At 34.6% G+C, this 18010-nt stretch overlaps 1 protein-coding gene across 1 annotated transcript in view; it reads right to left on the bottom strand.

Annotated features, from left to right (window-relative positions):
* The window catches only part of TMTC2 (transmembrane O-mannosyltransferase targeting cadherins 2), a 439771-nt gene that overhangs the window by 66780 nt on the left and 354981 nt on the right, over positions 1–18010 (bottom strand). Inside the window, exon 11 of the mRNA XM_023220977.3 lies at positions 8147–8210. Within this exon, the coding sequence (XP_023076745.1) occupies positions 8147–8210 (64 nt within the window). The remainder of the gene's footprint in view (positions 1–8146; positions 8211–18010) is intronic.

Here is an 18010-nt window from a genome sequence, read left to right as displayed (position 1 = left end):
ACTGTCACTGTTTGCTGATGATATAATCATTTACTTTGAAAACCCTAAGGACTCCTCGGAAAAGATCCTAGAACTGATAAAAGAATTCAGCAAAGTTTCTGGATACAAAATTAATGTACACAAATTAGTAGCTCTTCTATACACCAACAGTGACCAAGCAAAGAATCAAATCAAGAACTCAACTCCTTTTACAATAGCTGCAAATAAATAAATAAATAAAATAAAATAAAATAAAATAACTTAGGAATACATCTAACCAAAGAGATAAAAGACCTTTAAAGGAAAACTACAAAACACTGCTGAAAGAAATCACAGATGGCACAAACAAATGGAAACACATTCCATGCTCATGGATGGGTAGAGTCAATAGCGAGAAAATGACCATACCGCCAAAAGCAATAAAAAAAAATTCAATGCAGTCCCCATCAAAATACCACCATCATTCTTCACAGAATTAGAAAAATCAATTCTAAAATTCATAGGGAACCAAAAAAGAGCTTGTATAGCCAAAGCAAGACTAAGCAAAAAGAACAAACTGGAGACATCATACTACCTGATTTCAAACTATATTCTAAGGTCATAGACACCAAAACAGCCTGGTACTGGTATAAAAGTAGGCACACAGACCAATGGCACAGAATAGAGAACCCAGAAATAAACTCAAACACAGCCAATTGATCTTTGACAAAGCAAACAAAAACATAAAGTGGGGAAAGGACACCCTTTTCAACAAATGGTGCTGGGATAATTGGCTAGCCACATGTGGGAGAATATAGCAGCACAATTCACAACAGCAAAATTTTAGAACCAACCCAAATGCCCATCAATCAATGAGTGCATAAAGAAACTGTGGTATATGTATATGATGGAATACTACACAGCCATAAAAACAAATGAATTAACAGCATTTACAGTGACCTGGATGAGATTGGAGACTATTATTCCAAGTGAAGTAATTCAGGAATGGAAAACCAAACATCATATGTTCTCAATGATATGTGAGAGCTAAGTAATGAGGACGCAAAGGCATAAGAACGACACAGTGGACCTTGGGGACTTGGGGGGAAGAGTGGGAGGGGGGTGAGGGATTAAAGACTACAGATATGGTGTAGTGTATACTGCTCGGGTGATGGGTGTACCAAAATCTCACAAATCACCACTAAAGTACTCATGTAACCAAATACCACCTGTACCCCAACTTATGGAAAAATTAATAATAAATAAAAAAATAAAATACATGGATATATTTGTAACTGAAAAAATCAGTCAAAGTGAAATATATATGTGCAGTATTAAAACACATTTTACTCATAAAGTCAATCTGGTGATTCTGGGATCCACATAAAATCAATGCGTAAAAGTCAAGAGACACATGGTATGTAGCATTCCCACATCACAGAAGCTTGTGGAAAGTTTTGGGAGAGGCCATATGGTTCCTCCCCCATTTACAAGCAGAAATGTGGTTTAACTGCCTCCCAGACAAATTATTATTAACCTTGTCATTTTTTTCCAACAACATAACAATCCTTTATATGGTAAAATCTGAATCTGTCCCATTGAATTTGGTTTTATGTTTTCTTTGTTCTAATTAGGGTTGAAGAATATCTTTCCCATTAGAATATACATATATAGGTGGGAAATTTTATATCCTTTCAATTAATAATAGCTCAATTAAATAATTAATCTTTTTCCCCAGAGCTCAGTATTAGTGGTTATTTCCACTCCACAGTCATTCCCCTACCACCATATTCACCATAAAAATGATAGTAAAATTGAAAGCAATACATTACAGAATATGTGGACTACTTTGTAACACAGCTGCATTTCGTCAATAAGCTCATTTATTTGAATCTTCTCTTCCCATGTTTCTCAGTTTAATCTTTTGACATATAATCATTGCTAAAGAGGCCAAATGGATAACACTGGTTTTGATTTTATAATAATGTTCTGAAATAATTTATGTTCTAAGTACCTGGGAAAGGTATAATGCATATATGAAGTTCTCTATCGATAATATAATCCTTGAAAGATATTCTCCTTTTAATGCATATGTACTAAATACACATGGGATATTTATAAAATATTCTACATATTAGAAATGCAAAATGCAAACACAACAGTTAGCATATAAATCAGAGAGCTGAGTCAAAACTAGAAGTAATCTACCAGTGAAATGTGTCCTCATTGATAGTTATTTATTCCATGTAGATAGTACAGACCTGCATCAAACATTACCTACTGTGCTCCTCAGAACATGCAGTTGTCCATGAGTCTTTTAACATAAAATTCTATCCTTTCTTCCCCCACAGGATTAGCAGATAATCAAATGAGCATAACCGAAATAATTTACTACTAAAGTTAGCTCCCCTCTATTTCTAGTTGTGTTTTTCCCTCTGTATCTTCAAGTGTCCTTTTTCTTCTTCAGTCACTGGGGAGGAAGCAATCCTTAAATATCTCTGATATTTCCTTTGCGCTCCCTTCACCTTGGACACATTTTCAGTCTCATATTCACGTGCATACACACATTTTTAGTATCCTATTTAACACAGAGACACATACATCTCAACATCTATCTTTAATTGGTAATATTCAAATTTAATATTTATTTCCAAACATCATTACGAATAAGTCTTACACCACCCGCTTCCAATTTTCCATTTCCTCAACTGCTCACATCACTTATGTGAAACTGCACTCCCAAAGGGCACAAAGATGCTTACTCTCGGAAGTCGAAGGACTTTGTCTGTCCTTGCTTTTCTTTACCTTTTTGCAGTAGTGTCCCTGCTCATCAACTTTGCTTTCTATGCCCTGTCACTGTCTTGGCTGCCTTCCTTATTCTAAATTTGAAATGTCGAAATTCCCAAATGTCTGAAACTGACTCTCTTCTCTTTTGTATATTCCCTCCTTTGGTGATGCTACCCACTTATTTGGTACCATTCCCTTTTTTTGCAAATGACTCCCAACTCTCTATCCCTAACTATGGCCTTCTAACTCCTTCCTTGATAGGAATGTCCCATGAGAAAATGAGAGTAAGCAAATTCTCTCACTCAGAATGTGCTCAGTCTAAACATTTTGTTCTTAGAATAAAGAAAGCCCTCTGATTAAAATTTTTATATTTGTGGCATTTCTTTTCTTCCAGGTTACCTAAAATCAAAATTTTGGAACATATATGGTGGCCAACTAATTATCTTACTCACGTCTTTTGAAATAATCTAGTACTTAATTTATCTTTACGTTCTTTTCCATTCCTCTGCATTTCTGTACTTTAGTTTCACCACCTTATGCCTATACTATTACCATGACCTTTTATTTAGTTTTCCCAAGGCTGTATCTCCCAACTCTATTTCCTCAAACACAAATGACATTTTTCATTTCATCATATAAATGGCCATCCTAAATTACTCCTTTCATTATGTCACTTTGCTTAATAACATTTTAAAATACAAACGCCACATTTTTAGTATGGTATCCACTACCTTTCATCTAGTTTTATGGTAGTTTTCATTTCTATCTTCCCCTATACCCTTCCTCTCTGTACCCTGCCTCTTGCCCTAGTTCATGTGCATAGTTCTCCCTGCCAGAATTCTCTCCTTGTTATTGCTAAAATCCTTACTTATAGGCATCCTATCATTCCAAGTTTCTCTTAGCTTGTCAACTGTGATTCAGTGTCTCTTCAGCTCAATCCAGCTGAACGTCATTTCTCTCTCCTATGCGCTTTGCTTACACCTAGCTCATATGTCTCACAAAGCATTTATTAGATGCTATTATTTACTGCCCTGATGTTTGAGGATTGGGATTCCCGCGTCCTCTCCTTCACTCCCTCCCCACATTAGATTGTACATTTCTTAAGGACAAGGTTAACATTTCATAACTTTCAAACCCTACTGCATTTAGCACAGTCTTACATAAAGCTAGAACTTGATAAAAAGTAAGTTGAATAAATTCATACTTAAAAACAATTACATCCCCCAAAATATAAGACGTACAGACCTACCATTGGTAATGACTCTCTTCTAACACTAGAGTTTACAGAAAGCCAAGTAAAAGCAGGTGACTTTGTACTATGCAAATTTCCCATTCTTCACATTAACCATTTTTAAAAAATCCATAAGTTAATGCAGAATTTGGCTTAATTCCTATAGGAAGAACAAAGCAGTTTCATTTAATATCCCTCTAGTCCTTGAGAGTCAGCATTTTTTGAAGCCCATTAGTGAGAGAGAAGACAGAGAAGACTGTTGTCTATTTAAAGTAACCTCCAAAGAAAGGTCAATTTATTTAAAACAAACCAAAACAAAAAAATTAAAACTAAAAAAAACTTAAGATGGCAATTTCAGTAAGGAGTTTTCATATTATAGAAACATGTTTTAATGTATTATAAGGTTTAATTTTAGGACAATCAGCTCCAAAAAGCAAGTTAAAAAAAATTAAAATGGTAATGGTGTCATTTTGTAATAATTAGACTTCTCTAACTATGTAGTCTGGTAAACGACAAGTTATTAAACATCTCTGATAAAGAGACAATGTCAGAATCTAAAACTTATTTTGTGCCTGCTAATTTAGACATCTTTCATTATTTTAGTATTTGACCACTGGAATTCTTTGTATGTAAAATGATACAAAAATACAATTAACAATTTCAAAGTAAATTATGTGGAAAATACGGCTTTCATATCATAGAAAAAAAATAAAGAAATTCATCATGGGACATATTGAAGAAATGGAATAGGCATTTTATTAAGAAAGAATATCCCACAGACGGCAAACTTTTTAATATGACTGTAACAGAGGTTGCAGCTTCATACTTTCCTTTGTATAACAGTGATCTGACGTGAACATTGGTGAAACATTCACAGAGTCTCTCACATACAGCTACTGATTTTTACCCTCTTAGGGGTACTTAAAAAACAGAAGAAGATGCTTTAGAAGAAAATGTTTAGAAGCAAGTAGGAGTAAGATTAGATTACTGTGTAGGGGAGAAAACTAGAAAAGACAATGGAACTATTTAAATAGACTGGAGTTGAAGTCTGTTAGCTATGCGATCATATAGGCAGGTACCAGATTTATTAAGTTAAAAGCAGAGAAATAACAAAGAATGTTTTTTATGAACAAAGGTAATAAACAGATATGAACAAGATAAATGTTAAATGAATGTTTTCATTCAGATCAGATGTGTCATTGCTAATAAATCATTACACGGGTTATTGTTTAAAAAGGTCTCTTCATTTCAGAACAGAAATTTATATTACTATCTTGTCTGATCTTGGAAACTAAGCAGGGTTGGTCCTGGTTAGTACTTGGATAGGAGAAATTTATATTACTGCCATGGTTTGTATTTTATCACTGCTTCCTCTGTGCTGTGGTGTTTTACTCACCTAGACCACATACTGTAAGTCAAAACACAATTCTGAAAACAGATTAGGAAAAAATCATATCTATTGATCCATCAATTGTAACATCATTTATTCACTGTTAAATGTGAACATTTTATTCTATCCCATCCATTTTAAAAGTATTGTTGCCAGATAGGGAAAGTATCATTTGAATAAACATATTCTGGAAAGCAGTCTGCAGCGGGTTTATGAAGAAACATTTTGAGGGTTCAGCAAAAAATGGTTTTGAGTTGGAGATTAAATATTGATTTTATGATTTGTTTAGTCTTTTAAAATTAACCATTTCACAAATCAGACTCAAATCTTGTAATATTCGAGTGTCTTTCATTTTTTAGTCCAGGTCAGATAGCTCAGGGAGCTCTTCTCTCACTAATTCATTGTAACATGTTGAAGATGGTCATTTGACCAACCACTTGACCAAAAATCAACATGACACTCAAGTGACTAGTACTCAAAAAGCAATTGCATTTACCTATCATGCATTATGTACATTCATAGCATCTTATTAACGTGAAGGCAATAAAAAAAAAGAAAACCAAAAACTCCGATCTCTGCCTTTAATGAAGCTGTAATAATAAGACTTCAAATTCAACCCTTTTCCTAGAAATACTGCACAAAGCTGCCCGACTAGGGCATTTACCAAACTATGCGTAGTGCACGCCACCCGCTACCCTGCCACAACTCTTAACTCACTTGTGCTGCTCCAGCTTTCTCCAGAGCACTTCTCACTGTTTGATATACTAGCTCCTTCTCCTCAGACTAGATTGTGAGCTCCTAACCATTTTGTTCACTGTTGTATAGCCACTGCCTAAAGTAATACCTGATACTCTGTAAATATTACTGAATAAATAAATAAAATGACTATCATTATTTAGGTTTTCCTAATTTCTGGCTTGCCTTTCCTCTCTAAGATATGGCTGCATTTTTTTTTTTTTTCCATTAAGCTTTCTGTTATGCATTCAGTGGCCTGGGTTACAGTGTGATTCCATTTAGTTTTGACAGTGGGTGAGTTATTAAATTCTCAGCCCTTCCAGAGAATAGGGATCACAAAGGTATCTGTGGGTTGTTGTGGGAAATGAATGAAGTACTTAGCAGAGTGTTTGGCACATAATAGTAAGTGCGCAATAAATTTTAGCTGTCATTGTTCTCACCATATGATTATTAAGTTATTTTCTTCTGTTGCAAACTGCTTATCAATTCCTGAAACATCTCATAATTAATGTGACAGGGTTCAGAACAGCCCCCCAAAGCATGGTTCCTTACAATACAGAATATTTTAAGCTGAAAAAAAAACAAAACTGCAGAAGAAGAAAGGTCACTCTATGACCTTTTCCCTCCCTTCTCCAAGGTAGTAGGTGATAAGACCCTCATTAACACCTTGTCTCTGAATACACAGGGTAAAAAAGAAGAAGAACAAACAGGACTTTCTAAGTTCTTCCCAATTTATTACCATGAGATCATAACCTTTTGTCTTCTAATCAGACTTCTGCATGATGTCTATAAAAAATAATTTCCTGAGTCATCATTTCTGAAGGCTCCCATATCAGGTAAAATGTATATTAAATAAATCTGTATGCTTTTCTATTGTTAAATCTGTCTTTTGTTTGGGGTCTCGGCCATGAGCCTTAGGGTGCTCAAGATAAAGATACTTTTTTGTCCCTACAAATAAAACTTGGAGGCGTTGAGATTCAGGGCTAACGTTGCAAGCGGATGAATCTCCTGAAAAGAAAAATAGCTACCTCCCACACAGGTCTCTTTTAGAGAGCATTCATCCTCCTCTTTTGTGCTCCCGGAGGACTGTATACACCTCTGTACGAGACTCACCACACTGTATTTGAATTAGATGATTGTGTTCAGTCTTGTCTGCTACTCTGTGTGGTCCTTTAGGATATGAAATCTCTGTATCCTACCACAAAGCAGGAACTCTATAGATGAAGAATGCTTGCCCAATGGATGAGTTACTATAAAGAAATGAGACTGATCCCATTATTTGCACTCACATCACATGTGCACTTTCATTACTGTTTCAAAATTGCATTTCCCAATAGATGGTCTTGATGTGAAGAACAGGGTAGAAGATTTTAGTATTGGCGAGAGATGCAGAAGGTATATGAAAATCAAAGCACAATGTGTTGGAGTTCAGAGATGTGTTGCAAATAAAATGTGCTTAGAAGACCAAGACAAAACCAGTTCTTATTTTCTCATAAATGGTTACTCTATTTCAATAGAAGAGATCTAATTCACATCCATCTTTCTTTATGGAAGCATCATTACCCAGAGAAAAATTGTAATAAAAACATTCTTGATGAAGTTGAAAAGCACAGTTACTAGAAATGAGGGCTGTAGAATAGAAAAGAGGCATACAGCTTGAGGTCTGACTATATATGAGAATCAAAAAATAATAGGTATTTAATGCCACAGCCAAAAAAACCTTCAAGGAATTGATTTTAAAAATTATGCAAATACAAAGTATGTAGTAGTGCTAAAGCCTGTGTTTAAGTGATAAAAATCTTATGTTGCTTTACACAGGCTAGAAGACAGCAAATCTAACTCCAGAAAAAGAAGCTTGAGGCTGGCAGATTTTACTGTTGAATTAAGCTGTTTAGTAGGTATCCAAAATAAGAGATCGAGAGAGACAGGAAGAAAGAAAGAAAGAAAGAAAGAAAAACAAAACAAAACACACTTCTATGTCTTACACCTATCACATGCTTTGAGTCTATCCCTCTGAAAGTGTTTCTCATTAGGAAAGTACTTACATTAGGCCTCAGCCTGGCTGCCAGATCGTAATACTTCTCGGCTGCTTCATTGAGGCTAGCCTGTCTGTAAAAGAAATAATAAAATAAAACTATATCATTTATTTTAGAATTATAATTAGGATCACTGTGCAGCAAAATAATGTTAATTAAAAAAAAAAATTCTGGTCACACCAAACAATAAATTGCCCAAGCAGAAAAAGACTTAAAAATTGAGTGTTTGCATTGCACTTGTTATTGTATTTAAGGCATTATAAATAGTATCTTAACATAATCCTATTCAGTGGGTGGTGTTATTTCACATTTACATATTAGGAATTAGAAAAGTTATCCTACTCTTCCATGCAAAACTACATAATATATTATAGTAGTGGGGCTCTCCAGCATCAACATGAGACCCCAGAAAAATCTCAATTTTAAAAATAAATTGTCAAAATTAGTAATTACTGCTTTTGTTTTATGAAAAAGTAAAGATCTGCAGGACTTTCAAAATTCTACATCTGTCTAGAAAGACACTTTCTTTCCAGTATGGAGGGAACTTTTCACGGTGTGTAGTTAACAGAAAAAAATAAAAAGGCCAGATTATGTCTCCCCTTGGACTTCGGACACCAGGGTCAGCACATGACTTAACCTCAGCTAAATGGATGTTCTCGTTACTTAGAACTTTCATTCCTAAGTGACAGAAAGATGAAAGGACGGCCAGAACACACTTGCAATGGTAGAAGCAATGGGACTATTTACTAGCCAGACTCTTCCTGGAAAGAACCGCTTTTGTATATCTCACTTCTGGGCCACTGAGGCTACCTTGTGTCCTGCCAATTTAAGCCTTCCAGCCTACAGTGAATTCTGTAGCTCCCATAGCCTTCAAATAGCTACAATCAGTTTCTATTGCTCACAGCCAAATCCTGTAAGTAGCGCAACTGACTTGTACAAATAAAATGTGCACTGAAATTTACAGATAGGTTTATTCACTGTCTATTCCTGTGATTCACAGAAAAGACCTAGGTTCACCCAACTCATCACCCAGAAGCAGGGCTCTAAGGAAGTGCAGCCAGTCGTTCTTTAATATACAATGTATTTTTTGATCATACCATGCTGCTTCAGAAGACCTTCTAAGATGGCAGGAAATAAGATCTAAGAAGCTTGTGGAGGTTGAGCTGGAATCTGGTGACAATATTTGAAGGGTGCAGAAAAAATGCTACAGGAAAATGCCAAATTCAATTTCAGATGTTGTATATAGCATATCTATGATGTGACAATAATAGTAAATGGCTGGGGGTCCTGTAGTTAAAATGGACTGGTGTTCTCTTGAAGCTGTGATGTAAAGAAGCTATTGAGACAAGAAGATGACAGGACAAGGATGAAGAGAACACAAAAATTAACTTTCTCAATTAGAAAAACATATTCAAGTTTTAAAAGAGAAGGTTAACTAGTCTTACCTATAAAAGTGAATTTGCACTTGGTCAAGCCAAATACAAACTATAAAAACATACCCCATGCAACCATATAAATTATGGAAATAACTGAAGATAACATCTCTCTGGAGAGTAGGACATATTTTTCTAATTTTTAAATGAAAAATAATTAAAAACACTGCTATTTTTTAATAGAGGTTAAAAAGAAAGTAAAAACCCTTGACCTAAGGCTCTACTGGACCCATGACATGTTACAATGTGCTGTTGCAATTTATATTCTCATAAATGTTAAAGTTCAATTTCAATATGTCAAGAGAAGTACTTTAGTTTGGTATGAAACAGTAAAAATTCCCTCACTAGGGTATTTAATAAAGGTTCCCTCCACCAAATTATAGAATCAATTTGGTACAGACTCATTTGGAAATCTGAACCAGAATTCATTAGGTCATGCCCTGGAAAGGTTTTCTCCAGAGGAAAATAAAAGGCATGCAGGTAGGAAATTGGAGCAACTTAATACTACAAAGAACTCAGTTACTTTGAAGTGAGATCAAATGACAGATGCCCAACATGGAAAATATAGGTACCATTAATATTCATCTTTATGGACATTTAATCATGAGGTAGATAAGGATCAAAAGAGAAACTGGGGAATCCATCAGATAAAATGCCTTGAAAATAATAATAAACTCAATTTTTAAAAGGTTTTACTGCCCCCCAAAAATGGTTATTAGTTTTTAAAGTCTTCATATTATTCTGTGCTTTAGTTCTCAAAGGAAATATCTAGGTTAGAAAATTTAATTTCTTAAGCTAGAAGTAGAATTGATGAAATTCTGATGAGGTGGGAAAAAAAACCCACTAGGATTTATTATATATGTCATACAACTATGCAAATTAATTTTTACTCTAGGACCTTGCTTCTAATATTAAATAGTCTTTACAAACTACTAATCAGCATGCATTTATGGCAGAACATGGAAAACTGTAGGGAAAAGAATAGTTCAGTTGCATCCACGGAATGCTCATTTATATCCTCATTTTATTCTATAGATAGAACAACTCATGAGGAAGTGTTCAATGTCCATTTTACAGTGTTTGCTGTATTTCATACACGGCTCTGCACAGAGCATCCTGGGAGTACTTAATAAATCTTAATTGTAGAAATGATGGAATCATTAATCAATATTTGAAAAAGTAAAGATTTAGCAGTATTCTGCCAGTTGTTTAGAGATTCTACTAAATATTGTCAAGAACTTCAACGATAAGATTGTTAGGGACTGATCACAGGACTCAGGTTCCCAAGACTATTAAAGCAGATGAAAAAATAACACTTCCTGCATACTCGTATCCTTTCTTCCTTCCCTATTTCTTTTCTGGGACAGAAAATTTCTAAATCCTCCATCCAGGAATTGATTATTTCATTTACCAGTTACAATACCACCATGAAGCAATTATTATTATTTACCACATTTTAAAGATGATGATAATGCAAAAACAGTGCCACATATTTACTTTCTTACTTCCTGAAATATCTCATTTTTAAAAGCTCACAATTAGATATAGTGGAAACTTTTCCCAAGTGTCCAAGTATTAAGAGAAGGCTTTGAAGGTGGGTGAAGAGGAAAGCAGTGGCTCTGCAAGAAATCTTGCAGGCCAGATGTAAACAACTTTGCATTCAGACCAAAACATACTTTACAAAGCCAGAAATAAGGTGGTGAGAAGGAAAAATCATTCATACCAGGAATCCACAACGGATCCAGATGGGCAACTTGCTCCATTTAACATGCCACCCTAGGAGTCAACATTGTTATGTCACATATCTAGAGCATTAAAGATTTAATCCCTATGCCAACAATAGACAATAACTGGAGACTCAAATGGAGGCTGCTTTCTCATTACCAACTCCTACCTATCATAGCGGTTGGGCCCTCTCACTCTTCACATTACCTCTGGTCTCTCAGGGCCAGGAAGGGTAAGGAAGAAGAAAAAGTCCACATAGCATTTGTGAATTGTACTAGGAAGTAAACCCTGAATTTCCAAGAAATCACTGGAGTGAGTTGATTATATTTTAAGTCTTTAGGTTCAGGGTTTTTTGTTCTGTTGGTTGGTTTTGCTTTTTGCTATCAGTAAAAATATAGTCTCAGATTGAAAGCAAACAGACAATAACAAAACTCACAAACACATTTCATCATTTGTGTACTGCAAGATTCCATTTTTGTACATGAGACTATAAAATCTGCATCTGTTAAATATACATATTTCTTATATCTAATTCCACTCTCTGGTGTTATTTTAGAAAAGTATACTTTGGAACACATGTTTGCGGCCCAATAGTCTTATAAAGAAAGATGTATAAGAGAAATTTGGGAATCAATAATGTAATGGAGTAACAACTTAATATACCCTATGAAATGTCTGAAGTGAATCTGATTAAAAGAACCACTTACAATTATCCACATTTTTATGTATTCTGTGCAAATTATAAAATCGCTAAATTTAAAATGTCTTCCTTGGAAATATAAATAATAAAAACTCTAGTGGCATTTAGAAGTAAAACTCTCTTTAACTACAATTATTAATAGTTGTGAATTGCCAATATGAATTAAAAATTAATATAAAAACTACTGATACGTACAAAAGATAATATTTCAGTAAAGTCTTGGTCGTTATTTTCAAGAATAGCTTATGAGCATTTTTTTTTTTTAACTGGAGATTGTTGTTCATGTAACATAAAAACAGAGGAAAATAGCTGGGTTTTCCTGGATTCTTGCCAGGCTCTGATGCTTAGTTCTGAGTTACTCAAAGCAGCACTAAATTTTAATTCTAGTTGATATGTTATACAGGAGGAACAGAAGTAGAATTGAAATAATCGAAGACATAAAAATGTATGGAAGATCTTAAAATAGTGAAACCAGAGTCATACATACATAAAAACAATGGAGCAGAAAAGATCCTTGCAATGAAACTTGTACAATAAATTGTTTATGACTATTAAGCCTTCTTAGATGAAAACTTCTCTGTCAAGATACCAAAAATGGCTTCATGACCTGTAAGTATCTTCACCTGAATTCTAAATGAAAAGACTAGAGTGGTAAAGAAAAAAAGTAGAAATAAGAGGAAAAAACTATGCTGACAATATAATTTTTAAAAAGGTCCCTCTAAGAAATTCCTTGATGCCCCATGATAGTTTAAGGCTATTCTTTCACAGCCTCAAACTGTTCAGGGGCTGCAAAGGGCAGAGGTAAACCTGTATCTAGAAAGATTATATAATGATGTATAGTGGAAAAAATTAAAAGAGAGGGTATTGTGTATTGGCAATGTCAACTGTTATATTCACATGTAGTAAATTACCACTTATGTTCAAGGTATAATATTTGGATGAGGAGAAGGAATTGAGACGGGTGAAAGAGAAACAGCAGAATAGAACTTGCTTATAGTGGTGGTCCAAGAATCAACATCCTAAGCTCATTCTGGGATTTATTAGAAGCGTAAAATCACAGGTACTACCCCAACTTACTAAATCATAGCATGCACTTTAACAACATCCCCAGGTGCTCACATGCACATTAATACTGGAAAGAAACAGGGTTGACAGATGCCCACCTTCAACCTCATTTGCCACCCCACTTTGCTCTGAAGACCCTATGGTCCATTACAACATGGTTGAAATAAGAGCCACGTGATTGTAAACTGGAAGTAAAATATACCTAATAATTGGAAAATCCAGTGACTTCCTAGTGGTTTTGGTAAGTCTGGAAGTGATAAGGAAGAAAATATATGGCTCAGAGGGCGTTGGAAATATATACATACATCCCCATGATACACACACACCTACACACACACACACACACAATCTGATTTGTGAAAATAATTTGATTCTGTTTTCTTCTCATTCAAGAACTTAAATTTTATGTGACTTCCGGTAGAATGTATGAAGAAGTTAGTATTTGTAAATTTTATGTTTTCAATATGTTGATTACATAATATTGTGTGATTTGAATATAAAAATTTAAAAGATAATGATTCTTTCTTGTATATTCACTCTGCTCTCTAGAAATTAGGGAAGAAATTAGAACCAGTTGGTATGGTGGAGTTTTGCTATTTTTACTACCTTTGGGGCAGAGTGATAGTTTCCACCTTTAGGCCTAGAAAAAAGGAAAGTGCACACATCTCAGCTGCATGCGTGACCCACATCAGAGACTATATCATGATTATACTTCTAAAAATGTAATATCCCTTTGAGAATACAAAGTTGGAGTTCTCTCTCCAATGGCCCTGTCTACTTTATAAAACTTATTACAAAAGTATAATTTAATAATATTGGAAAGACCTAACTACTAAGCATTTATTTGCACATTTGACAATCTGTTATTTTGTAAATTATTTTCTATATCAATAAAGTCGAAAATCATAGCATCTAAGCCATCAGTCAGGTGTAAAATACGAGGGAGCCAATGTGACACAGTGAAAACAATATCATACCACATTAAGCCTTAACCTCTGCTTTACCAATGGTAAATACAGAGAAGAGTATTGACTTTGAGTCTCAGTATGCTCATCTGTAAGATGGGAAGGTTTATTAACGTTTACTTCACAGATGTAACTTAGAAATAAGAGAGTGACAGACATAAAATGCAAAGTATACTGTCAGGCAGACAGAAGATGTTTGAATAAATGCTACTTTTAACCCTTATCCTGTAAGCAGAAGTAGATTAAACACACACACCCACAAACACCCACACACACACCCACACACACACACACATTCCACTAGAGCCTAGAATGCTGTAAACCATGTAAAGTTTGTTATTAGTGCCTCTATATTTCCTCTCAAACAACAAATATCTTCATGCTATCTTCAGCTTCCAGTTCTTCAGAAAAGTTGAATAAATCCATTCACAGAAAATGTTTCTAATAGAATAACTGATTCAACAAGTTTCTTCTCATAACGCTATAGATATAACTCTACTGTGTTCTAGCATCGTAAATTCCTTTATTTTCCTTTAATGATAACCAATCTGATTTTTAATACTGTCACCTGGAAGCATCTAGTAACTTTTCATTTTGTTTGAAGTACTAAAAATGTCACCATGTATTGTCAATATTCTTTATGTGAGGCCACTCAACATTTGTGATCACCTCCCCTATGAATACACTTGGTAATCAACCAGAACAAGGATCCCACATTCCTAAGCAAGGTAGAAGCTAGAAATCCACTCATCTTCTAACTTTCGTTTAGCACTGGACTCAGTTTCTACCCATCAGATGCAATCTCAAGAGAATGGAATTCAGAGGTAAGCATAATGGGAAGCAGCTAGGCCCAGGAGAATCATCTAATAAATGTGATGCACACTTTGCTGGGTTCCTTGCGGGTGATGGTGGCATAGCTCCTGCACTGTAAAAGCTGCTGAGTCCAAGGGAATTCTGGGTGTTTGGGAATTATTCTTAGCTGTGTACAGTAGAGCTCCCAACCCCACTGGTAGAGTCTGTAGGTTATAGAACACTCTTTAAAAAATCTTGTTGCTGTACAAACAAGCAAGAATGATTCTTTAGTACACAACTAAAAGCTGGTCTCTACATGACAACAGTTTAAAAACAAACCTATTTTCATTGATTTTGCCTTCATTACGATGAATGAAGATCATCCTATTTTGGAAATTTTCTCTATCTCTTGATAATCTCTACTCTATGCTCTTTTTCAGAAATTTCTGTTCTTATTAATATTTCTATATACACAAACAAATAAAATTATATATAGCATATATGATATATAAAACTACATGCACACATATACAGTATATAGATATATGTGCATATTTGTACATAAATAAAACTAACATATTATGTATACAATATATGTATATAAATAACTATATTTATAGCTTCTATTTAAATTATTAGTCTATTAATTGTATACTACCTCCATTGCTGTTATACATTCAGAGACCCTATTAATCTCTTAGTAATCTTTTCCCAACATTATAGTGTTCCACTTTCTACTTACGTATTTATTTGCACAGATACATTTTGCATCAGCTAAACTGGGTTATACTTTGGGAATAAACACCTTCTAAGTCTCACTGAATTAAGACAACAAAGTTTACTTCTCACTCGTTGAACCTATCCAACGCAGGTGAGGAGGGAGGTTTGTCTCTCTTTGGTCACTTAGGGATCTACATTTCCACAATTTCTAAGTCAGAGAAAGGGAAAAGCACTCAGTCTTAGAGCTTTGGCTCAAATGTGCCATACATTACATTCACACACGTTCAATGACAAATAAGAGGCATGCAGGACTTCAGCTTCAAGGAAGGCAGGAAAGTGCAATACTACTGTGATTCTCTAAAACAAAGGACCTTGCAATAGTTTGCTGAGAATGATGGTTTCCCGCTTCATCCATGTCCCTACAAAGGACATGAACTCATCCTTTTTTATGGCTACATAGTATTCCATGGTGTATATGTGCCACATTTTCTTAATCCAGTCTATCACTGATGGACATTTGGGTTGGTTTCAAGTCTTTGTTATTGTACCCTAGAACTTAAAGTATAATAATAATAATAATAATAATAATAATAATAATAATAATAATAATATCATTAAATAAATAAATAAATAAATAAATAAATAAATAAATAAATAAAACAAAATAAAGGGCCAAGCAAACTTGTTAAATGACATTAATACTACTTCCACCACAGAGTGTTCTTGTGAAGTACTTTGATGACAGGAATTTAGAGACCCTCTATGAGGCTCTTATGTTTTTAATGTAAACCTGCTTCACTGAGGCCCTTTATTTTGATTCCTCTGACTTGTCATTCTTATCTGAACTGCCAAATTGAGTAATATATTTCAAAACTTTATATTAGCTTATTCTACAGAGAAAGATCTTTGTTCACTTCTGGTAGCTGGAATGGGCCTACTGGAAATTTCTCAAATTTCAGGCCTCTTCAAGGTCCCAATAAGATAAAGATTTGCCCCTTGATGGCTGGCCTGAGGATCTCACTTCTTCCAATCTCATCTCATTCAGATGGAATGATCATTTTTTTTCCTTTTTGCTACATTTGTAATGAGCAGCTCCTGCTCCCCCTCCCCCCATTTATAGATTCTTTTGGTCATTACATTGGAGATTTGCCAAGAAAAGGGAAGTTAAATCAGTATGTTCAAACCTTATCTTGAACTATAACTTTTCCCTAAATTGCTGATTTGGGATAGTGGGTAAACCACTTATCCAGCTAACAAAGTGAAACACAACCAGGAGACACCCACTCTTTCTCTCACACCCAAATGGTCACCAAACCCTGTCAATTTTGTCTCCTAAACATCTCTCAAAAGAACAGAGTTCTTGAGAAAAGAATATCAAACTTAATTTAGAAATATGTGGCATCACCCCCAGGAGAAAATTTACATGTAACATTAAATAAGCAAAATTTTGACAACTAGCCATTTTGACAAAAGTATATTCAAGGGGAAACCAATAACCCTTCTTACTCCTTTAGGCAAACAAAGCCCTGAATGTTCTCAACTATTAAGAAAAGAGACTGATATTCAGCTTGACAGCAAGCACTCCAGAAATGCTTGAATTTGACAGAGGTGAAAAACAGAAAAGCTAAGTAAAAACATTCATGAAGACTGCCACCCAGTTGAGTAGGAGAAAGTCAGGCTGCTGTGGTCACTCTTGCAGTCAATACAGGAGGGCACCGACTGACTGCAACTTAATGAGGGATGCAGACCAGAGAAAGCTGGGGAAGATATTCTGAAAATAAATCCTAAAGATTTCCTCACTGCCAATATATAACAAAAATTTTCCACTGGTTTCTAGCACTAAGACAACTAAGAAAAAATCATATGTCTTTAACAAGGACGTTTTTTCTTTTGTAATATACTTATAATGGGTTTCTATTGGTAGACCTTGAATTTCAGACATGGATTTAATATGTAGCAAAATGCCTTGTTGATAAAAGTATCTGTTATTATCAAGATGAATTTGCCTGCGTGTATTCCTGCTTTCCCATTCTTGCAAATTGTTTATTGTTGCTGAAAGCATAGTGTTTTATTCATGAGGAACCAAAAGTCCTTATCTCTGTAACAATACCTAAACTTATCACACAAATTGAGGTGTCTTTTAAAAATTATCTTTGCATTGAAGGTTCTTGCAGATTGGTTACAGTTTATTTTATGAATATACCAACAGTCAATTGAATCCTGATTTCCCTTTGTAGGTGTCAGCTTTCCTGAGTTCATCACAAAACAAGTACCTTAGGGATGCTAACATTAATGTTGAATGAGGGCATTCAACTAAAATATCTCTGTATTACTTTTTTACAACTACAGGTGAATCTACAATCATCTCAAAAGCTAAAAAAAAATCCTTCTACTTTTTACAAATGTTCTCATTTTTAAACCATCCAATTGTGAATCAACTTTTCTGTTATTATTCGTCCCTTGTAAGAGTAAT

The sequence above is a fragment of the Piliocolobus tephrosceles genome, chromosome 10 (genome assembly GCF_002776525.5).
Source record: "Piliocolobus tephrosceles isolate RC106 chromosome 10, ASM277652v3, whole genome shotgun sequence".
Classification (NCBI taxonomy): Eukaryota; Metazoa; Chordata; class Mammalia; order Primates; family Cercopithecidae; genus Piliocolobus; species Piliocolobus tephrosceles.
The sequence above is the reverse complement of the archived record's forward strand: the minus strand, read 5'-3'. Positions and strand labels throughout refer to the sequence as shown.